Source organism: Rhinolophus sinicus, linkage group LG13 (assembly GCF_036562045.2).
Source record: "Rhinolophus sinicus isolate RSC01 linkage group LG13, ASM3656204v1, whole genome shotgun sequence".
In the NCBI taxonomy this organism is placed as follows: Eukaryota; Metazoa; Chordata; class Mammalia; order Chiroptera; family Rhinolophidae; genus Rhinolophus; species Rhinolophus sinicus.
Genome location: NC_133762.1, coordinates 15,647,974 through 15,671,846, shown reverse-complemented (window position 1 = coordinate 15,671,846; position 23,873 = coordinate 15,647,974). Strand labels below are relative to the sequence as shown.

Below are 23,873 nucleotides of genomic sequence, written 5' to 3'. Positions count from 1 at the left end.
GTTTCACGTCACTCGGTAAAGCGATCACAGACGCTGGGATCTTGTGATCCCGTTTGTAAGACTCTGCATGATGCCAGCTGTTGTAACCTACAGAGTCACGGGAACCGCCAGCAGTGTCCGAGAGGCAGCCTGTCCCAGGGGAGAAAGTATGGCACCTTGGTCACACTCTTCCCCGTGTGTGGGCTCGATGCTCTCTGAGCTCCCTTCTGTGACGCGAACATGCTCTGAGCTCCCTTCTGTGGGCTCGATGCTCTCTGAGCTCCCTTCTGTCATGCCCAGCCGCGGGGCTCCGCTCCAGCCTCCTGGAGGAGACCGGAAAGGAGCCTGCACGCCGGGCGGGCAGGGAGGCGAGCTGGGCGGGGTCAGTGCAGGTGGCAGAGGGAGGTGTGAGGGGAGAGGGGGCCGCGTGGAGCCAGCGGTGCACCCCACCCTAATTCAGGGGCCTCTCAGAGGGACGATGAGCCTGTGCCCGTTGGACACCACAGCGCCTCCTGAGCCCGGACAAGGCCCTGCCTGCCAGGCCACGTTCGTGGGTCTTCTGTTTATTCACTGAGCCTGTACCCGTGTTTACTGGGTCCTTCTCTGCTTGGCGTTGGCTACGCAGCTGCTAGCAAATCCGACTGGGGCCCCGTTCTCACAGGACTTACGCCCTTGGTGGGGGTTGTGGAGGAGCAAATGGACAAGTAAGCTACTGGGCAGGTGGCCTGGCCCTCCTGGGGCTCTCAGAACCCGTGACTTGCCACCTCTCCTTCTGGTGCCCGGATCTCAGAGACCTCACTTGGAACGCACATCTGCTGCTCCTGGCCGCTCCTTCACAATCCAGATCAAAGCCACACGGATAAAAGCAGAAAGCGTGTTCAGGGCAACCCCACTGTCCTCCCCCTCCCAGCGGTGACCTCCAGGCTCTCTGTGGCGGGTTCTGTGACACACGTGGGAGCAGCCTCTCCCAGGGCTCTTTGCTCCTTTCTCGGGCAACACTGGGCTCTGCGTCCTGGGAATTCTCCTGCAGCACACAGCTCTGCTCTGTGCGGGGGTTGCTGGTGCAGGGCCTGGCCTGATGGAGGCATCAGGCTTGGAGCAGGAGGGGGGACGACCACTGAGGCTGCCTCCGCGTGTGGGCCCGTGTTGTATGCCATCTGTGGGAACGGCTCCTGGACATCTGGGAAGCCGAGACTGTCCTGGCCATGCTGGAGTTAAGAGGTTGTGCTGGAATCAACCTAGAAATGTAAAAGCTGTCGCCCAGAGCTGGCTCAGGCTTGTCACCTAAGTGTTTGCAAATGTTGGACAAGAACAGGGACGGTCTAACAGCAAAGCCTTCGGGCACAGACTTCCTCTCTCGCTGACTGCTAGCGCTGACCGCGATGCCACGCGGAGATAAATGCCATGTTCGGGAATCCAGTCCATCCTCTTAGAGGCTTCAAGGGAATTCTGCCCCGTCCTAGTTGAGTCCCTCTGAGGCAGTTCCCTGAATGCTAATGTTCGGGCAAGTGCTGAGGAGAAGCCCGCAGCTCTACTTTTAATTAAGTACATCACACGTGGTCTTCGAAAAACTGAAAACCAGAAAAAATAGCAATAGTAGCCCAAACTGGGAAATAGCTATTTTCACAGCAGATAAGTCACTACTGGTCTTTTTGGTCACCATCCTCCGTGGCCTCCAGTTCCCTTTCCCCACCCACCCCCAGGGCCTTGACTTCCCCAGGAAGCACTTCCGGTGTGGCTGAGGGTTGTTGCAAGTGCTGGGTTTTCTTGGTAGTCTTGGGGTTTTCTGTGTCACACAGAGCATTTGACAGTCTGCCTCCGCAAGGGACTGCCCTCACCTTGCTGCCAGCCCTCACCTTGCTGCCAGCCCACACAGGAACCAGAGGCTGGACTCGGCTGTTACAGTTCCTTGTGTTTATTTCCTGGGGTGGCTTAGAATTGTAATGCTTTGCCCGTGAGGTATCTGGGGAGACCAACATTCAGAAGCCCGTGTGCCAGCCTTGCCCGTTTGCTGGCACACGCACACGCCAGGCCTGGGGACCACCTCTAGTAGGCGCCCTCACTACCTGCTGGGAGGTTGGCCCGCCGTAGGGCAGGTGGCTGTCCTAGGCCCAGCCCTGGGCTTTCGTGTCCTGACACGTGAAGCAGGTACAGCAGACGGCCCCTCTTAGCCGTGTTTGGACTTGTTTTTCGTTTGTTTATTGGAACTCCTTTTCCAAATGAAATCTGATGGGGAACTCCAATATATAAAGGAGTGAAAGAGGAACCTCTGCGGGCTGCGCTGGCCTCCCTCCCTCCCTGGAGCAGCCCCCGTGGCCTCGCTGGGGCCCAGCGGCTCGGAGGAAGGGTCTGGACGCCAGGGAGGCGGTGCGTCCGGGCGTTGCAGCTTGACATTTTGTTACGCTGTGTCTCTCAGATGTGCCCTCCTTAGGGCCACGACTCTCACCGTGTACCCTCCAGCGAGTGCTTACTGCACGACAGTCATTTGAACCGAGAATTGGGACTCTGGTGCTTGTGACTTCTGGCCTTGCGTTGTGCTTGTCCTCCAGTCCCCAGCCTGTAGCCCTGTCTCCCAACACACCCTCTCGCTGGACCCCCTGTCAGCCGGTGCCGGCCCTCCTGGCTGCAGCACAGCAGTCACTTCTTCATGCCACACCCGGGACACTTTCCCAGCCACACTGACCATCGTCAGGTGAGGGACCTGCCTGCAAAGTGGGAGCCATCAGAAGGTGTTCTCATTTGGGACATCGATTTCCAGGGGTCCTGCAGCCCAGGCGCCCCTGTGTTCTTTCTGTACACAGACACCTGTCCTAAGTGACATGAATTGTGTCATCTTATTAAAAAGTCATTTTTTTCTTGGATATCAGTGTTCAGCAGTTCCATTCTGATTCTGTTTTCACAGAAGGGGTGATGGTTGAGATTGCCAACGTAGACATGCTTTACTAGAGGGAAGTCTACAGCAATCGGTTGTTGTGAAACAATGTTATATTTTGCTTACAAACGTGCCTGTCCTCAGAGATCAGATCATTTGGAAGAATACATAGTATTTGTACTTGGATACATTGTTGTCAAAACTGGTAAAAAGCAAGGTTTTGTTATGGGAAATTTTAAAGACATGCAGAGAGAGAATGGACATAATATTACCCTCCTATTTATTGGGTAGTTTCAGCTATTATTTCATGATCCATCTTGTTTCATTGATCCCCTTGTCCACTTAATTTTGTTATTTTGGAGCAAATATTATGATTTATTTGTTACATAACAAAATATTTTGAAACAAATCTTGGGCCTTATATCATTTCCACCCTAAATATTTCGGAAGCTTGCATTTTAGAGCTGTAATCTGAAACGTGATCATGCTTTAGCACGAATGCGTCTGCCCAGGAACTTACTGAACGACTTCTGCCACTGCAGACTTATTTTGTCAGGGTCACTATTTGCACCTATTAGCTAATATGTACATACTCGCAGCCCCCCACTTTCTAGGAGAAAAGGGTGTGTCCTATCGATAACCTGATCTGCACTTTGCTGTCTGTACCTAGCAGTTTATCGTGGAAGTTGTTCCTTGCCAGTGAGGTGAGTGGGCGTGGGTCACCGCCAATGTCAGGCTAGAACCCAGTCTCCTCCCTCCCTGGGCCGAGGCCGTTAACACGTGGTGGTTGGAAGCATATCGCAAGCTTCCTGTGAGGAATGTGGATGGACTTTCGATCCGAGTGGCTGCAGAGCACTGAAGCCATCACAGAGAATGTTTGTATGTAGTACACATTAAAACATGCCGTGGTGTCTGGAGTAGAGAGTCTTATGTTTGCTACATAAGAATCTTGTTACTGTGTTTTGTGGAGGATATCAACCTTTGGGTGGAAGCTTTGACTAACTGCCTTCCTCTGCCTCTCTTTTCAGAGTTCATTTACCCACACCCAAATGCTTCTGCAGAAAAAGCCAGAAATGTCTTAGCTGTGGAAACAGCCCCCGGAGAGCTGGTGGGAGAGCAAGCTGCAAGTCAGCCGGCCCCAGGGCACCCGAATTCCATCAATTTCTCTCTGAAGCAGTGGGGCACTGAGCTCAAGTAAGTCCTTGCAAAGCCACATGTGACACTGGAAATTGGGCTTCTGATACGACGTTATCATTGGTGCATGAAATCATAAAACTGCCTGTGTTAGTGATGGTCTTTGTCATCACACGGTGCTTGTGTGCAGTGCCTGTTACAGGCCTGACGTTGGCGACACTTGCACACTTGTGGTTTCATTTAGCCATGACTCTGGCAGGTAGGTCCTGTGCTTGGCATTTTGTGGAGAGAAACTAGCCCAGCAAGGGCCCTTGTCTAAGGTCACGAGGCTCCCCGGGTACAGAGCAGGCCTCTGGTCCCCAGGGGCCAGCCGCCTTTCCAGGACCCCAGGCTGTCCCAGATCTCTGCTCTGTGTTTCCACGCTCGGCCTGTAATAGAAGAGAGGGGGGGTTTGTTCTCGTTTTTGTTGGTAAGGAACACTTTATTGAGGTGGAATTCACATCCCATACAATTCACCCATTGGAAATGTACAGTTCAGTAGTTGTTAGTATATACGCAGAGCTATCCACCCATCACCACAATCAGTTTTAAAAGAAACCCCAGTACCCGTTAGCAGTCACTTCCCGTTCCCCCCAACCTTCCCCCTCCGCCCTCCGCACCCACCAGGCTACTTTCTGTCTGTATGGATTTGCTAATTCTGGACATTTCATATAAATGGCATCATAGCATACAGATAGTTTCTCTTGCAATGTCGTCAAGTTCCCTAATCTTTCCTTCTACAATGTCTATAATCTAATGCTAATCTCATCAGTGAATTTTTACATAAACATTGTGGTTTTCTTCTAGCTTCTTAGATGTGGGGAAATAGTTATAATAACTTTTAAAGTCCTTTTGTACTAATTTTATTCTTTGACATTTCTGGGTCTGTTTCTATTTACTGATTTTTCTCCTTATAATGAGTCGTATTTTCCTACTTCTTTGCCTGGTAATTTTTTTACTGGATGCCTGAAATTGTGCATTTTACCTTTCTAGATGCAGGATTTTTTTGGTATTCCTGTAAGTATTCTTGAACTTGGTTCCGGAGTGTAGTTTAATTACTCAGAAACAGTTTGATACTTTTCAAGTTCCCTTTGCAGCATTGGTAGGTGGGATGAGAGCAGCCTTTGGGGATAATGTCAGCCACGTTTGTCTGAGTACGTCTGAGGCCCTATGACGTCGGAGGCTTCCCACTCTGGCTGCTGGCGCATCACACTGTCCCCACCCTGTGTCCCCTCAGAGACTGTCCCCTCTTCTTAGGCGGTTCTCTCCCGGTCCTTGGATAGCTTTCTTACACACAGCCTGACGTCCTTCTCTGGGGTCTTGGCAGCCCTCTGAGATCTCTGCTGTCTGTCTGTACAGCTCTTCTCCAGCTCTGTGTCTGATGAACTCCACCCGGGGTCCCCTGCCTGCACTGGCTGTAAGCTGGGCAGAGGTGGGCGCCCCTCATTCATGTCACCCTCTCAGGATCAGGTCGGGTGCTGCCTGAGGCCTGATAGCTGATAGTCGTTTCCCCTTATTTTGTTCAGTTTTTTGGTTGTTTCTGGGGACGGTAAGTTCAGTCCCTGTAATTCCGTCTTCACTGGAAGCAGAAATCCCAGCCTAGTTTTTAAGTTTTATTGAAATAGTTTTAGCACATGGGCAAGTATGGAGAGTAGCAGGTTGGTTACAGAGGTAGCCAGTACCCAGCTGTACAATTTTGTCCTTTAAAAAAAAAACAAATTGCAACTTTATGGACACAGTTCAGATCCTCGCCTCCGTGATCCCGTTCCTGTCTCGCCCTTCACGGAGGTAACCAGAATCTGTGTCTGTCTGTAAATACCTACTAACAGTATTATTTCGCGCATTTAAAATGCGATCCTGTTGTACGTGTCACTCTTCAATTTTCTTTCCTTTTTCATTCAACATTTAAAAAATATGTATCCACGAATATGTATCCATGATAGTGTAGCTTTAGCGAGACAGTATATTCCATGAAGACAAAGGTCTTTGTTTTGTCCCCTGGCTTATTCCAAACACCTAGCGTAGTGCCTGCCACATAGTAGGTACGCAGTAAATGTCTGTCGAGTGAATTCATTCATTTTAAGTGATGGATGACATTTGATGGCATGGATGTGCTTCAGTGTATCTGTTTTCCTGCTGGTGGATGTTTGAGTTGTGTCTTTTTGGCGACTGTGGACGTTCCTGTCTCTGTCTCCTGTGCGCGTATCCAGGACTCAGTTCAGGAAATGCTGGGTCTCAGGGCCGGCGCTCTTCACCTGCCTCCATTGCTGAACTCTTCTCCGTGGTCACAGCACCAGGTTAGACCCCACAGCGCGCTGTGAGTCCCCGTCTCTCCACCCCCTCACCAGTGTCGGATACTGTCCGATCTTTTCATTTGTGCCACCCCTACAGATGTGAAATTCCATTTTGTTTTACAAATGTTAAAAAATAACACATCTCATTTTTCCCACTAGAAATTCAATGTCTTCTCTGCGTCCTGGGAGAGGGCATGACAGTCGGAAGAGTGTGTTTTATACCAGTGAGGAGTGGGAGCTTCTAGACCCGAGCCCCAAAGACCTGGAAGAGTCCATGGTACTCGAGGAGAGGAAGAGGCAGGTCCCCGAAGGAAGCAGAGGTATCACGAGGCGCCTGCTCTGTCATTCTCGCCACTGCCGTCTAGAGCTCGGGGACTCTTCAGGAGCAGATGTTTCTGGAAGCATGAGTCCCAGTGAGGGTTACCAAGGAGACATTCTCTGTGCCCTGGGAAAGGACCACCAGGACGGGCTTTGAGGGGGAGCTGGTGTGCGTCCCACAGGACCGTGCAGTGTCCCCACTGGCGCAGGGCGACAAGACGTTCAATGAGTGTGCTTGGTTACCTGCTGCGTGGCAGGGCTGGGGGGCACCCAGGAGTGCTTCCTGGAGGAAGCGCATTGGGGTCAGTGGAGAGCAGTGTGGGCTCCGAGTCCCCGGAGAGACTTTGGCAATGAGATGGGAAGGAATGAGAGTGAGCAGGACCGGAAAGGGCACCCAGAGGGCTCAGGGATGTGGGAGGGAGGGACGAGGGCCTCCAGCTGCGCTGGAACAGCTGCCCCGCAGAGAGGGCGCCTGCACGGAAGACACACAGGGACAGAGGTGTCTCGGGGCTTTGGTCCTGCTTCCTTCGTGGGTATTTCCTGTAATGGCTCCAAGAATCAGCCCACCAGCCTGGTGTCCATGTTATTGATGGAAAGCGAACTACCCTTCCTTGTATTTCCCATTTTTATGTCAACTTTTTCATCGAAGTATAATGTGCAGAAAAGTCCCCAAATCAAAACCACATGACTTGGGCCGGCCGATTAGCTCAGTTGGTTAGAGTGTGGTGCTCTTAACCCGGTTTGATCCCCACATGGGCCACTGTGAGCTGCGCCCTCCACAACTAGATTGAAACAACTACCTGACTTGGAGCCCATGGGTCTTGGAAAACCACACTTAAAAACAAAACAAAACAGAAAAAAAACACATCGCTCACTGGATTGTTGCCCAGTGACAACACCCATGTAGTCAGCACTCAGGTTAGAAACGGGACTCCCCCCAGTCCTTTAGTGCCCCCCCCCCGCCAGCCCCGCCCCCTGGAGCCAGCCCCGCCCCCAGCCCTCCCAGTCACCACCCCCAGGAGTAAGGACTGTGCCCACTCCTCAAAGCATAGATTCTTTTTCCTGTTTTCCAACTTTATGGAAATGGAATCTGTATGGTATGTACTCTTTAGTCTCCCCCCTTCATATTTTGAGTATGTAGATTTGAATCCATCCACACTAAATTTTATTTAGATCCCTCAATATTCTTAAATATCCGGGCACCCCACTGGCTCTGTCATGCTTTAAATGTGTATTTATGATGTTTAAAACATATATTGGGGGGGTTGTTTGTGTTTTTGACTAAAGACAAATTAGCAAAGATAAGAGGCCAAGCATCCCAGTAGGTCTGAGTCTTGCCCTGGGAACCTGCCATCCAACTTAACAGAGGGGCTCACCCTTGCAGGGTGTTCCCAGAATGTCATGGGCGCTGAAGCAGCCACATCCTTCCCCGGCTTATGTCTCTGTTCTCTCTGTTCCTGAAAGTACCTGAAATGCGAAAACGGTGATGTGAGCATAGACATTTAGCCCTGAGCTTCTGAAAATAGATTTTGGCAAATAAACTTAGCATTGCCAGAGAACCTCAGGAAAGCAATAGTGCAATTTTTGTCATTAGTTCCTCATTAGTTGCCAGTGTACAGCCTGCGTTTTTTCCATCTGTCTTAAGGCAGAGATTGAGCAATCAGATGAGACTGTGTTCTTTTGAAGTGGTTGTGTGGTGAGTCTTGTAAGGAAGGATCCAGTGGGGACCAGGTCTGATTCAGGCTTGGTTATTATCAAGAATGTGGCGGGGACAGATGCATCTCTAGGGGGTGAATCAGGCTGCTTGCAGAGTGACAGGTGAGAGGCTGTGTTTTATTGGAGTTTCCAAACCGGGGATTTTGCCTACACTTAAAAAGCAAGTTTTGTTTTTACGCAGGAGTGACTGGCTCAGGATTTCCCTTTGATTTTGGACGTGTTCCTTACAAAGGGAAGCGCCCTTTGAAAGACATGATTGGATCGTACAAAAATCGTCACAGTAGTGGTGACCCTTCAACCGAGGGGACATGGGGCAGTGGCAGCGCCAGCAAGATGGCCTGTGAAATGCAGCTGCAGGTCCAGAGTCAGCAGGAAGAGCTGGAGCAGTTAAAGAAAGACCTGTGCGGTCAGAAGGTAGCTTCTCCTTCGGCTTCTCTCTCATCCCACCAGAGGGCGGGGGTCCGGGGGCCAAGCCTGGCTGCTTTCAGGTTTCTCTCTTTTCTTTCCCAGAAGGTGCTTTCCCCTCAAAGTGCCATGTTGCCATGGCCACTGTCCTAGGCACTGCCACTCTGCTGGGTCATTTGTTGAGAGGCTTTGGAATTTCCCAGGAGGGTGAAGACCCCTCAAGGGGCCAGAGGAGTGTGTTGTCTGCACCGCGCAATCCCACTGACGCTGGATGTCTCTGAGCTTCGGCCCAGTGTCCAGGAACAACAGTTGTTAAAAGGCTTTCCAGATCCTGTTAAACATTTCCTCCTGAGCTGATCAGACCCAACTACTCTTAACTGCTCAGCAGGCCGGTGACTTTTAGAGCCCAGGGTTTTGAATACGGATGAGTGTTTACCAGGAAACATTGCAAACGGCAGTGTGCATGCGCATGATTTCCTGTTTCCTACGATTGTTCTCTGCAGGCAGTCTGTATGGAGTACGTGGTTTTTCCTCTTTATCTCTGAGATTCTTCAAGAGGGAACTTGCTATTAAAATGTTTCCAGTAAAGTCCGCATCTGCTCACATTCCAGCGGGTGCCCCTTGCCGAGTTGTCACCTTCTGCTTCCCCCTTGCCCCCCACCCTTGACTCCAGGAGCTCGTGCGGCTGCTGCAGCAGACGGTGCGGTCGTCGCAGTATGACAAGTACTTCACGAGCAGCCGGCTCTGCGAGGGGGCCCCAGAGGACACGCTTGAGCTCCTCCACCAGAAGGACGAGCAGATCCTGGGCCTCGCCGGCCACCTGGAGCGCTTCAGCCTGGAGAAGGAGAGCCTGCAGCAGGAAGTGAGGACCCTGAAGAGCAAGGTGGGCGAGCTCAACGAGCAGCTGGGGATGCTGATGGAGACCATCCAGGCCAAGGACGAGGTCATCATCAAGCTGTCCCGCCAGCTCAGCCAGTGTGAGGGCGGCGCGTCCTCCCCCACCTGGGTGCCCGGCTCTCCCGTGCCCGCACCCACGCCCGCCGCCAGGGACCAGCTGGAGCTGGACAGGCTGAAGGTAAGAGCAGGCCGTGGGCTCTGATGACCGGGACGAGGTCCCAGACCCCTGCACAGTCCTGTCCGTTGGTGTCACTCCAAGGCTGCTGGCCTCAGTGAGCTCATGGCGTGACAGCAGAGCAGCTGTGCCTGACAGGCCGTGTGCTCTGCTGAGAGCTGCCTCGGACAGTGGGAGGTGGTCAGCGTGCTGCCATCGCTCCGACAGCCTCAGCTCACTCCCGTCTCGCTTCCGGGCTGCTGGGACGCCTCTCTGTTTACACCCTGAGAGCGTCACTGTTCCACGTAACCTCTGGAGGCCGTGCCCTGCCCCTCAGTGCTCAGTTGAGGAAAATCACCACCGTTAAACCAATTCATTTCCCCGTCCTTTGTCACACAGTACTCCCTGGCTGCCTGTCCTGCCACGGGCGGCCCCGAAGGTTGATCAGAAAGTGTCTGATAATCAGCTTTCAGTTCCTCAGCGCTCGCTCTAACTTAGCAGGGCTGTTTGATGAGGTAGCAAAATCTTCATTATGTCAAATAATTAGTCAACATTCAACCAATGTGAACTGATGAATTTTTTTCAACAGGATAATCTACAGGGGTACAAAACCCAGAATAAATTTCTAAATAAGGAAATTTTGGAACTCTCAGCTCTACGGAGAAATGCAGAAAGGAGAGAGAGGGATCTGATGGCCAAGGTGGGTCAGGACAGATGTATTCTGTTATTTGGTGGGAGGCATGATTCAAAACCATTTAAAAATGACCATGCTTGACTAATTTGAAAAGCTATCTGTACCCCCATGTTCACTGCAACGCTATTTACAATAGCCAAGCTATGGAAGCAACCCAAGTGTCCATCAATGGACGGTTGGATAAAGAAACGGTGGTACATACATACAGAGGAGTATTACTCTGCCATAGAAAGTGTGAAATCTTGCTACTTGCGACAACTTGGATGGATCTAAAGGATGTTATGCTGAGTGAAACAAGTCAAAGACAAATACCGTATGATCTCACTTGTGTGTGGAATCTAAAGAACAAAATAAACGAACAGAAACAGACTCAGCGAGAACAGACTGATGGTTGCCAGAGGGGACAGGGGTTGGAGAGCTGGGTGAGAAAGGTGAAGGGGTGAAGAAGTACAAACTAGTAGTCACAAAACAGTCACGGGGATGTAAAGTACAGCACAGGGAATATTGTCAATAAAAATACATACATACATACATACATACATACATACATAAAATGACTGTGCTTGAAAACCAGTTCAACACCCGTGCTGGGAAGGATGTGGTCGCTGCCACCACTTAGAACAATACACTTAGAACAATTACAATGGCAGCACTTTCTGCTCAGCTTGCTGACGGAGCAGATGGAAATGCCCTGTGATGTGGCTTCCCTTTGCACATGCAGTGGGGTTTATAGGAAAACAATAAACACAGTTCTGAGTCCCCAAATTAAGGTTATTTGGATTTTGATTTATGCCGTTGGACTGTGGGAGTCCATTTCTTAGGTATAAACGCGGGGTGAGGATAATGGCCCCCCCTGAGCCCTGCAGGGTTGGTTGATGGTCAGACGTGACTGTGGCTGCAGAGGGCCTTGCAAAATGAACAGACGTCGCAAGCGCTGCCGTTACCCCCTGGGGGGCTCACTGACACTGGCAGCAGCTGTGCTGGGCTTTTGCTACCTTTTGAACAGTCCCCAAAGCATCTTCCCACACCTCGTTCCTATGTGTTTCCCAGGGCTGTATTTGGTTTGTTTGATAAGGTGGCAGATGGCCGCTGGTCCTGGGTCACTGTCCTAAGAAGGTGTTGATGTCACATGGGCTGGCTGCTCATGCCCAAGTGCCAAGTGGCACTGAGCTTGACCTCAGTGATTGGCATGTGGCCTGGTTTCTGCTGCTCACCTCACCCCTGTCCAGGACTGATGCATGTGTTGGCATCTAGACGTCGTATTACCAGCACCTCTTCCGTGCCAGACCCCCTAGAAGGAAGGGGGGCCCGCGGCAGGCTATCTGAAACGTGACAGACAGGTGGCCTGTGGCAGAAATTAATCTCTTGCCTCTGGCTCACATCCTTTTGTGCTTGTCGTTCGTTGCTTGCCCGCCTGTGGTACCTGAGGCTGGCTTTTCCTGCGTCTTTTCCTGCTGGATGTAGGTAACCGCCGCTTTCTCTGCAGTATTCCAGCCTGGAAGCCAAGCTCTGCCAGATAGAAAGTAAATACTTGATCTTGCTGCAAGAAATGAAGAGCCCAGTGTGCTCAGAAGAGCAGGGGCCTGCCCGTGATGTCATAGCCCAGCTGCTGGAGGACGCGCTGCAGGTGGAGGGCTCGGAGCAGCCGGAGCAGGCGTTCGTGAAACCTCACCTTGTCAGGTAAAGGCACCGGCTACCGCAGGTGCGGGGACCCCTTTCCAGCAGCAGCAGCTGCTCACAGAGCCCTGCATAACTCTGCACCTCACCTAATGCTCCCGACTCATGCTGTCCCGTCACCTGCATGGGTGATGTCATCGTTTCTGCCATAACACCAAGGTGGGGTGTGGCTCCACTGGGCCTTTTCGTGCTGAGATCTTTCTCCTGTGTCCATGCTGAGGATGGCGGCCTTGGTTCTGGTCCGGCCTCTGCAAGAGGGGCCAGTCTTCCAGGCAAGGACCCTCTCCTGAGACACAGCCACACACCAGGCGGCCTGGGTGGGGACCAAAACACCTGGGTCACCTGACTCAGCACTTGAGCTCACTGAGGGTCGCCGACCAGCCGAGGACACACCTGCCCCCCAGTGCACTGGGACATACACACGCAGTATTACGTGCATTTTCCAGAGAATCGCAGTCTCTAAGCCTGTGATGATGGATCTTGCGTTAAGAACCTGCATTTCTGAGTTTCTGAAAAATGAAATTCATGAATAATTGGAGCGAGGAGAAATCTGTGGATTCACTCGGTCCAACTCCTCCTCCATTTCTGGCCCCTTGCCGTTCAGGGGCTGACCCTGCCCCGTGCGGGGCCCTGCCTGCTGCAGTTGCCCCATTTCTCCTGTCGCACCCTGGCCCCAGGCGAGGCCTTGCTTCAGAGTGACACAGTCTTTCTCTTCTCTCTTCTTACAGCACCGGCCTGCATTGCCTGGGCCACTCAGATGACACTTAAAAATATGCTGTCCGAATGGCAAACACCATTGTTCCAACTCTTACTGGAGTCTGTGTACCAGAAGCTGTGCAAGGGGTCGTCATACGGGGCTTGTATTTAATGTTCAGTGAGGTTTTTGTCCTCAGTTTGCAAATGAGGAAGCTGAGGTTGGGGAGGTGACATAACTTCCCCAGGGTCACACAGCCCCTAAGTGGCAAGGATGGGACCCCACCCTCGGCAGCCGTCCCCGCACTGCATTTCTCACTCCTGCTGTTTGCAGTGGTGACATGACCCCCGCGAGGGCGTCCCAGCCAGCCGCTCTGAGGGCGCTGTGGCTTCTTCCCACGTGTGTTTTGGGGTCTTAATGTTTATGTTTCCAAACTTCATGTGGAAGTAGAACAATGACTCTGCATGTTGATTTAGTTTAACTTTTTATTATGGGAAATTTCAAACATACAAAGTAGTGGACAGACTCGTACAACTGTTACCCAGCATTAGCCGTTATTGTTTGCCAATCCTGTTTCATCTTATCTCCCCGGCCCACATTTTTTTTTTCCTGGAATATTTTCAAGGAAATGCTAGATATCTCATTTCTCCTTTTACCCTCAATATGTATTTCTAATTGATGGCACTTTTTAGTACACTGATCTCACCATATTCTTCTCTTTTTGCTGCTTTTCTTCCATTCTTTTCTGCGATAGCCCAGGTGACGCATGTATCTCCTGCTTGTCCTAACCTGCTCACACACCTTCACTGAGCACACCACACGTGTGACCTGCTCCCTCGTGGTGGCATATAGGCTCTGTCCATTTCCCTTGTTGCAGAGTGTGGTGCAGCGAACCTCGTGGCCCGCGTGTCTGTGTCCACGTGAGGGCGTGTTTCAGGGCTGAGCTGCCAAAGAGAATGGACTCCCTGACCTCTGGGGAATGCATAGCTCCACTAGATCCGATTTCCAGAGTGTGCTCGCATGCAGAGTGCCAGAGCTCTCTGTACTGGTTTGTTGTGGCTGCTGGGACAAATTATCACACACTTAGTGGCTTCAAACAACATGTTTGTCACCTTCCAGTTCTGAAGGTCAGCAGTCTCGCGGAATAAAAATCAAGGTGCTGGGGGACAGTTTGTGTCTTTGGTCATCCAGGTTGGCAGTTCCTTGGGGTTGTGGTACCGGGTCTCCGTTTCCTTGCTGACTGTCAGCTGTGGCCACTGCCAGCTCCCAGCCCCCTCTGCATTCTTGGCTCGTGGCCCCTTCTTCCGTCTTCAAAGCCAGCAGCAGTCGGCCAGTCCCTGGCTTCACACCTCTCCTGCCTCATCTCCCATTGTCACATTTCTCTGGATGGCTCTTCTGCCTTCCCCTTCCACTTTGGAGGGCTCCTGTCATGGCGTTGGGCCTACCAGGCAACACAGGATCATCTCTGTGCTTTAGGTTCTGTAACCGTTATTCCATCTGCAACGTTCCTTTTGCCATGTAAGGTCACATGTTCACGGGTCCCAGGGATTAGGGCACGGACAGCCCTGCGGGGCATGACTCTGCCACCATTGCTTCATTGCTCTTCATCAGTAATATCTTACAGATATTTCCCCTTGTCTTCTCACCTTTAAAGTGATATTCTTCAAGCACAAAAGTTATGCACATATGTGTGTGATATGTAACCGCACAGACACATGTTCACGCGGCCACATTCCTCAGCCTGTTGGGCCGCTGCTGCCTGTGTTTTCTTCTGCGCTTTTCACTTTTAGGGCTTTCAACCATCTAGATTATTTTTCCTGGATCGCAGCAAGAAGAGGCCTAATGTTCTTGTTTTTCTGTGCACATAGCCCGCTGTCCTCACCCTGCTGGTGGAGAAGTGTGTTTCCCCACCGAAGTGCCTGCTCGTGTGTCAAAGTGCCGCCTACACACGGTGTCACTTCCAGGACCTCTTTTCTGGTTTTGCAGTCTTTTTCCGAGACCATGTCATTCAGTGTTCTTCCTTGTTTCTCTCCACAGTGAGTATGACATTTACGGGTTCAGGACTGTCCCAGAGGATGATGAGGAAGAGAGGTTGGTGGCCAAGGTCCGGGCGTTGGACCTGAAGACCCTCTACCTGACGGAGAACCAGGAGGTCTCCACCGGGGTCAAGTGGGAAAACTACTTTGCGAGCACGATGAACCGGGAGATGATGTGCTCCCCGGAGCTGAAGAACCTGATCCGGGCCGGCATTCCGCACGAGCACCGCTCCAAGGTGTGGAAGTGGTGCGTGGACCTCCACACCAGGAAGTTCAGAGACACCACCGAGCCAGGCTATTTCCAGAACTTGCTCCATAAGGCCCTGGAGAAGCAGAACCCGGCCTCGAAGCAGATCGAGCTGGACCTGCTGCGGACGCTGCCCAACAACAAGCATTACTCCTGCCCCACCTCCGAGGGCATCCAGAAGCTACGCAACGTCCTGCTCGCCTTCTCCTGGCGGAACCCAGACATCGGCTATTGCCAGGGTCTCAACAGGTGGGTGCTGGGCCCGCAGGCACTCAGGTAGCTTGTGGGCACCAGGTGCTGCCTCACAGCCCCCGCCCCTCCTGCTTAGCCAAGAAGAGCCGGTGTGTTAGGGGAAGGGAGTGGGTGCAGCAAGCTGGTTTCAGTCATGCAGTGAATGGTCGAGAGCAGCCAGCATGCCTTCAACTGGTAACAACAAAGTCGTGCTCCTCCCGACGTGTAGCTGTCTCATGTTTCCTCCTCGTGCTTCTTACCACTTCTGGGTTCTCGTCACCCAGTGACAAAGGACAGTTTGGCGTCCTTAGTTTCCAGTGCGTGAGATGAGGCCTGAGCCCCCCGTGTACGCAGCTTTGTGTGGGAAGAAGTTGCCCAAGCAGTTCTGCAGCAGGTTAGCGTTAGCCCTGAAGGCCCACACTTGTTTCCCGGCAGAGCAGCGTCTTCCTGCGGCCTGCACCCTGGGCCCTGGGCCCCGAAAGCCTCCGGCCCCTCCTGCCCCACATAGGAGCCCTGACCAAGCCGGTCCTGCGGTCTGCTCCCCTGGCGGCTGTCCCCACCCGGACACTGACTGCTGTGGCGCTGTGTGCCCTGTGTCTGTCCCTCGTCTGTTCCTGTCACTGCTGTCATCGCAGATATCCATTTATATCCTTCTGTGCCGTAACAGTAGGTGGCCCAGTTTGTGAGAAGTGCGGCTCCAGGAAGAATGTGGCAGCTCTGTGTGTGTTCTCGGGAATTCCCCTGCACGGCTGCGTTTTGGGCGCTGACGTGTGTGTGGCTGCTCACGGGCCTTTTAACCCTCACCCGAGCCCACACTGGCCTCCACACGACGGCTGGCTTTTTGCAGCTGCGACGAGTGTTGCTGGGAGCAGGGTTAGACCTGACAGCAGACACTTCCCAAGAAGTCCTCGCCTCTGTGGTGGGGAGGACAGGGTGGCCTGTCTGTGTCCTGAAAGGAGAAGGGCCTCGGGCTGCCCCTTGTGGTCCCCATTAAAGGGAAAGCCTGTAACAGAACACTGCCTACGGAAGCAGCCATTTGCTTTATTCACGTCGTACACTCGTTCTGCAAGTTCCTGGAAGCTGGAAAGCCCTGACACAGGGATCGGCGAGGGCAGGAGCCTGCCTGTTTGGGGCACAGTCACGGCCTCCTGCCCAGCGCTGTCTCTGCTCCGCCACCCCCGTCACCATGAGGGCCTCTAAGTTTTAACTCTTTTACTGGACTTTTTTTCTTTGACGTATTTTGTACACGCTTGTAAGAACCCACACTTTTGTGGGAGAACGTGAGCCTTTTGTGGTGACTCACGCCTGTCATCTTGACTGTCTGTCCACAAAGGCTCTGCTGACTTTGGACCTTGTCCCTTTCGTGGTGTCCCCGGGCTGTGGCTTTGGCTTCTGGGCCTGTGTGGGCTGTTTTTCTCTCCTCGTCCATCTCTTCCCGTCGTCACTTTTCTAGTCTCTGTCTCACTCACACCTTCATTCCACTTATCCCGGGTCTTTTATTTTTTTCCCCCTAGCCTTTTAATTTTAGATAAGCTCATTATAATTTTATCTAAGGAAGGGAAAAAAAAGATTCTGAGGGGTGGCTTCGGGGGCTTTCCCGTGAGTGATACACAGAAACTTCTGGTCAGAGGTTCTGGATTTCAGATGTGGGGAGGGGCGCTTTCTTCTGCCTCTTTCTCCCCTTCCTCCTGCCCTGAGTGCCCTCTCGCTCGGAGCCACACCAGGGATGACTGGAGAAGGAGCCTCCTGACTAGTGACAGTGCAATGGCCACACCCAAGTTTCCCTCGTGATGTGTCAGGCCCCTCTCCACTGCAGAGGGTCGGTTTGCCTGAAGCCCTGTTTCAAACAATGGCATCAGGAAAGTTGTTTTGTCTCTTACATCACCCCTGGATTATTTTGTGCATAGAAGGATTAGTTGGAACTTCTTGAACAATGAACTCAAAGGTTAGCTGCATTAGCAAAAATCTTACAATGAAAACATTTTTAATGAGGCTGGTTGATCATTGGGAAACAATTTCATCATCTTTAAACGAAAACCAAATAGAAGGAGTGGGGGCGGAAGTGTAGCTTTGCTTCTCAAAGTTTAGGAACACACACGAACTAGACAGAGCCGTGGCCCGGAGAGAAAGCTGCAGGCGGCAGGCGCCTCGTCATGAAGACAGCTCACCTTGTTCTCTGTTCGCTTGTAGGTTGGTGGCGGTGGCTCTCCTGTACCTGGAACAAGAAGACGCCTTCTGGTGTCTAGTTACCATCGTGGAAGTCTTCATGCCTCGAGACTATTACACAAAGACTCTTTTAGGATCCCAGGTACTTCTAAAAACATTGTGCTTCCGTCACAACTGTAGAGTTAGAGCTGGAACGTGCCCTGAACTGAGCCTCACCTCGGCTTCCCATGCGTGGTTTCAGTCCTGGCGGCCTCGGAGACGCGTGTCCATGAGCACGTGGTGTGACCGGCGCACGCAGCGCTCCTTCTGGCAGACTGGCTGTTAGAACCCCGTGAGAAGTAGAGCGCCGCGCAGCTGCTGCCCATGCTCAGGGCTCAGCACCCTCCCCGGGCACAGCCTGCTGGTACCGTAGGGGCCCGTCCCCGCTTCCCGGCTGGCAGCCTTAGGTCATGTCCCTCCTGGGAGCCTGTCTGTGTTGACTGTAGCTCTGCCTATGTCTGTCCGCCTTGTCTCCCCAAGCTTGTGCCCTGCCTGGTCTGCTCACAGCCCCACCTCGCCCCCCAGCTCCTGAGCCAACCAGCGGAAACCCTGGTGGGAGACCAGGAGGGCAGGAGGGAGCTGAAGCCATTTCTCCCCTCTGTCTCTCCTGGGCACTGCCTGTCAGTGGCTGCATCTCCTCCACGGTGCCAGCTCCTGTCTGGTGGGTCCCCCATCCCAGCGGGGATCTCTCTGCTCCAGCCTGGGGGTGGCTTCCCACCCTTGCCTCTCAGCTGCCTCCCCTTCTCAGCTGTTGTCACCAGGGTGACCCTCCCTGGGTAAAGTCCCTCTTGTAAATATCTAGTGGCCTCTGAGTTTTACTTTCTGTTCATATCTGCCACTGATGAGGACCTGGGCTGAGGCTCACACGGTCGGCGGAAGCCAGGCCCTCCCTCCTGCAACCGTGGAGCTTGGGCACCTGCCTGACCATCTCTGTGCCTCAGTTTCCCTATCTGTAAGATGCACGTCATATACCCCTCATAAGAGTGGTTGAGGTTGAATTCAGTGATATGTTAAAAGAGTTTAAGTAATGCTGAGAATATTGTCAGAATTCCATAAAATTATTAACAGTTACAGGCAGCAGGGGAAGGCCTATTTTAAGTATGTGGATTTAAGACAAAATCTGCCTCACACTGTTGTCACATAAACACAAATGTAAATGCTAAGGAGACTTCCCTCGCCTATAAAAGTAATAGGTGATCAGTAAAGAGAAATTACTTAATGTCACCTGTTACCCTCCCAGCTAGAGAACCACAGTTAGCATTTGACGTATTTCCTGTTTCCTTTTCTTGCCTGCTACATTCAGGCGTCCAAACTGAGAGCGTGCTATATGCCGGCCGGTTCCCACGCTGCCCGTGTGTTTTCACTGTTGTGTTTGGTGGCTATAGTGCTCCGTCAGCTGAGCGCGTATATTGCAGTTGACCACTGTCCTATGATGGACGGTGCATTAGGCCGCTTCTAAAATGGGGTCAGCCCAGCGCGTGCTGTGCAAATCTGTCACCCAGCCCCTGCCTGGGTGAGTGCCGAGCCCCCAGCCACGCTCTGCAGCCCCCAAACTCGGCAGCTCTTCCATGCGCTCATGGTAGACCAGGGCCTCGCTCAGCTCTGAGGACCCGGGTGGGGGTGCTGCAGTCGCTCCATGGCCCCCAGGCCCAGAGCGAGGCCCGGGCAAGCGCTCCCTGCCCGCGGCTGCATAGCCACGCCCCTGCCACGCAGCGGCTGCTCAGGGGACAGGGAGCACCTGCCACCTGACCGAGGGGACACACGTCCCTGGGGTCTCTCCCCCTTTGAGGCCCTATTGCAGGTCCCTCCCTCCCAGGTGTCATCATCCCAGACCCTGCAGGCGGCTGTCACTTGGCCCTGTGGTCAGCTGCCCTCTCCCTTGCCAGTTTACAGTCCCTTAAAGGCAGGCAGCCCCGGGGCCCTCTCACTGGTCATGACGCGTGTGCAGACATAGCTGTCATTCTAATGTTGAGGGATGGAAAAGAGGCACTGTCACTAGTCAGTGGTGCTGACCCTGCCCAGTGCCAAACAGGACGTGATTTGCCCAAGGCCACCAGCTAGTAAGTGAAAGAGCTGAGATGCCAACTCACGTCCGCCTGACTTTGGAGCCCTACACACAACCCAGTAATATTTATTGAGGGGACATGGTGATGTGTCACTTCCTCTCTGGCCCACATCGGGTGGCTGGCCCTTTGAAGCCGCGCTCCTGTGTTCGCACGTGGCCTGCGAGGCCGACTGTTCCGCTGGCCCTTGGCTCTCCCTGGCCTGTTGAGTGCAGCAGTGGGGTCAGGCCCTAGACCCCTCCTCCCGGTGCCCTGTGGAAGGGTGACCGTCCTCGGGCACTCGATGAGCACCTGCCATGTCCTACTGTGCACAGTGGGCCTTACCGCCTGCTCCCCCCAGGTGGACCAACGCGTGTTTCGAGACCTCATGAGTGAGAAGCTGCCGCGACTGCACGCGCACCTGGAGCAGCACAACGTGGACTACACCCTCATCACCTTCAACTGGTTTCTCGTGCTGTTTGTGGACAGCGTCGTCAGTGACATCCTCTTCAAAATATGGGACTCCTTCCTGTACGAGGGGCCAAAGGTGGGTGTGCCCGCGGGGCGCTGTGGGCAGCGGCAGTGGTGGCAGGGTGGCCGGCTCACCTGGGACGCGAGGGGTGCCCCGGGACCGGAATGGCCCGGCACGCTGTGCCCCTGCAGGGGGCCTGGGGCCACAGGACACGTGCTCGTTCACCAAAAACACTGAGCAGAAATCCCGGGCCAGGCACAGGGCTTTGATGGTGTCCTGCTGGAGCCTCGCCCTGCCTAATGGTGGTGGTGGTGTCCCCACTGTGTAGGTGGGAAGGCGGAGGCCCAGACAGGCCCAGAGAGTAGCACGCAGGGGATCAGGGACACACTCGGGGGCCATCCCTCCACAGACCACCCCACTGCCCAACATAGGACTTGAAGACAGTCTGTCAGTGACAGAGTTCTCCTCCGGGGCCCACACAGTGCCTCCTGCCGGGCCCTCGGTGGGAACGTTAAGTGAAAGGTGACGTATTTAAATGCTATAAACACTGCTTTCCACTCAGAGAAAGTGCAGGTCGGCGCAGGCCCGCCACAGCCTGCGACGTGGGCAGTTCCCTCTGGAGCTGGTGGCACTTGCGGGACCGCCAGGCGTCCAGTCCCTCTGGCCCCAAAGACCAAGAGTGAAGTAAATTATTCTTCGTTTTCTCTCACTCTGTCCCAAAGCCATTGGCTCAGACCCTGGTGTCACTAGTTCAGACAAAACTATCTGGAGGTGCAACTTTCTGAGAGTTTAGACTCGACCCTGGTTTTCATTTTACTTATAAATGACGTCCGGTTCTGGGTGCCCTCTTGTCTAGAAGTGTTTGCTGAATGTGGGAGGGTTGCAGACGTTCCGCTCTGTAGGGACAGTTTGGGTTGGGCTGGAGCATTGCTGCAAACCATCAGAGTCCGCTTTTCTGCAAGAAAAGGCCCTGCTCTTGCCAGTGGGAGCGCGTCTCAGGTCTCGTGGCCCCAGGGCCCCGGAGGCCTGCCTACCCCCTGGCGCTTCCCTCCTTACAGAGCCCTGTCCGTTTCACAGGTCATTTTCCGTTTTGCCCTGGCACTTTTTAAATACAAGGAAGAGGAGATCCTGAGATTGCAGGATTCGATGTCTATATTCAAGTACCTCCGATACTTCTCTCGCACGATCCTGGACGCCCGGTGAGTCCTGGGGGGCAGCCAGACCCCAGGAGAGTGGGGTCCTGGACACTCGCTGAGTCCTGGGGGGCTGCCAGATGCCCAGGAGAGTGGGGGTCCTGCCCTCGGCTACCCTGTGAGCAGCCCATCCTTCCACGTGAGGCTCAGCCTCCCCAGGGCTGCAGTGACAGCAGGAGGAGGACTGGGAAAGGAGCGTGCACTCCAGGTGTCTCCAGAGACCAGAGCGGAGCTAAGCAGAAAGGCGTTTTATCCTTTAGCCAACAAACCCAAGTGCCAACAACCAGAGCAGCAGGTGTACGTGTGTAGCGTAGCGGGCATTTCCTGAGTGTCCGTGACACAGCAGGTCTCTGCCAGGCATGGAGCATGACCAGTGAGGAACAGCCCCGTCCTTGCAGGCCTCGTGGGGGACGTGACAGCTTCGTGTGCTCAGTGCTGTGATGGGCACATGCCAGGTGGCCTGGGCCAGGCAGAGGGAGCTCAGGAGCTGGCACAGAGCTGTGGGAGCAGAGTGTGGGGCCCTGTGATGTGGTTTGGCCTGGCATTGACCTTGCAGGCTCTGCCCACCCCTTGTGCTTCTTCCTGAGTACTGGTGTTCGAGAGGGCAGACGCGAGGGCATCAGGTTGGCGCAGGATGGGCTGCTGGGAGACCATGGGTCCAGGTGGGAGGTGGTGGCCTGGCTCAAGGTGTCACCAGAGGCTGCTCTTCTCAGCAGCAGGGATGTACAAACCCCAGGGAGGGGAGGCCCCTGGCTTTCCGGCCCGAGAGCCGACTGTTCGGAGATCGTCTCGCCCCTGCCTCCCAGCCACACAGTGGTTGCCTGTTCTGGGCCACCCCGTCCATATGTCCCCTGGACCACAGTTGGCGTCTCCGCCCTGGCAGCCGACGCCCCGTCCCGCAGGGTCCTGTACCTGGTTGGGCAGGTGAGGGTGGCAGCTCCCTGCAGCATGAGGTCGTGGTTACGCCCACTGTTGCCTGAGTGTGAGGGGTAGGTTCCTGCTTCAGACGTGTGAACCCATGTGAAACCACACGAGTCCTTTCACAGAGAAATATTTGGGGCTTATTAATGGTTTTCAAAATTTTTCGACTGCAACCCATCATAAGAGCCACATTTTATGTCCCAGTCTGGGACACACACACAGAAGCACGTGTAGCTGGCACACAGGAATTTGTTGAAATGTTTGTGGTGTGTGGCCCAGATCTGTGCACACTGACATTTTCTACCACCTGCTGTGTCACGTACCTAAAATGCTCGTCATGACTCACTGACTCGATTCCTCGATCCACTAATGGGTGCAGCCACTTCAGAAACGCCATTTGTCCCTGTTAAGCTCACTACTCAGCCAGGAGGGGCGCAGGGCCTTGGGGGTGGAGGGGGGCTAGGACCCCACTCGGCCCAGGGCTCTCCTGAGCGCAGCCCCCGGCCCGGGAGGTGACGTTGGGAGACGCGCTGGCTGAGGCCATCCCTGGCTTCCTGGCAGTCACGACTGTTTTTAGGACCTTTTACTTGGGAAGTGGATTTTTAAGATGTTTTTGGGCTTATTGGTATATAAACAACTGTGACCTAAGTTTTGCCAAATGAAACGGGCCATCTGAGAATAACGTTTGCCAATGAAAGGTAGATTCTGCATCCTGGGTGCACCTCAGATGTTCGCCAGTGTCACTCACATTGGGTCAGGATTATGGGATGGTGTGAAATGAGCGTCACTGCAGCAGCTGATGTGCACGCAGAGCATTTTGGTCCCAAAGCCCCCCTCCCCCGGGCCCCTGACAGTCAGGTGCAGATTGTGGGTTCTGCCAGGCCAGGGCGTGTAGGGAGCCCCTGCCCACCCAGCCAGCCCCTCCACAGCCATCCCGCGTGTTCCCACAGCGCCACCTTGTGAGGAGCTAGGGGGCAGCTTCCCCACCAGTTGGCTTCCGGAAGTCAAGGTTACTGGACCAGGAGTCAAGTGCATCACCGAGCCAGGCCAGCAGCAGAGGACCACCCAGGGTCATTAAGACTGGGGTGTCCTGGTCCCACCTCTAGACTGGGCCCCAGTGGGACACCGGTTCTGCAAAACAGAGGGCGGGAATTCTGAGCCACATGTGTCTAGGGGATTTGGGTTAACCAAGGCCAACCCGTCTCTATGGCAGGACTTCCAGAGCCTCTTAATACGCCAAACCCCGCCTCCTGACTCAGGTGACCACAGGTTACTTTCTTTTCTCTGGACAGAGGCGTGTGTGACGTCCTGTTGTGCCTCAGCCGGCAACAAGTGACCCTTCAAAGGCGTCAGTGAGAAACGTGAATTTAATTTAGTGTTTTCTGTAGCAAAGACAGGCCACACCCCGAGGTGTAGGTGTGGGGAGCCTGTTACTGACAGCTGCGGGGAGAGGGGCTGGTCGTGGGGCCTGGTTCCCGGTCCCCAGCCCTGTCAGCCTTGCTGAGCAGGAAGCACTGAGGGTAGCTGTGTCCAGGCCTCTCCATCTCACATGGTCTAGAACATACTCTGGAACTCAGCATGAGAGCACCTCACAGGAGGACCCTCTGGGTGGGAGTTCGGCGAATCTACGGAGCAGGAAAGGGAGAGATGCTA

The 23,873-nt window shown here is 53.7% G+C and overlaps 1 protein-coding gene across 4 annotated transcripts in view; it reads left to right on the top strand.

Moving 5' to 3' along the window:
• Positions 1–23,873, top strand: part of TBC1D2B (TBC1 domain family member 2B) — a 47,869-nt gene that overhangs the window by 20,229 nt on the left and 3,767 nt on the right. For all 4 annotated transcript variants that reach the window (XM_074317274.1, XM_074317273.1, XM_019751235.2 and 1 more), the window contains exons 3-12: positions 3,880–4,045; positions 6,478–6,638; positions 8,534–8,766; positions 9,431–9,832; positions 10,398–10,508; positions 11,989–12,182; positions 14,911–15,405; positions 17,578–17,695; positions 19,996–20,181; positions 21,184–21,305. In XM_074317274.1, coding sequence (XP_074173375.1) covers positions 3,880–4,045; positions 6,478–6,638; positions 8,534–8,766; positions 9,431–9,832; positions 10,398–10,508; positions 11,989–12,182; positions 14,911–15,405; positions 17,578–17,695; positions 19,996–20,181; positions 21,184–21,305 — 2,188 coding nt within the window. The remainder of the gene's footprint in view (positions 1–3,879; positions 4,046–6,477; positions 6,639–8,533; positions 8,767–9,430; positions 9,833–10,397; positions 10,509–11,988; positions 12,183–14,910; positions 15,406–17,577; positions 17,696–19,995; positions 20,182–21,183; positions 21,306–23,873) is intronic.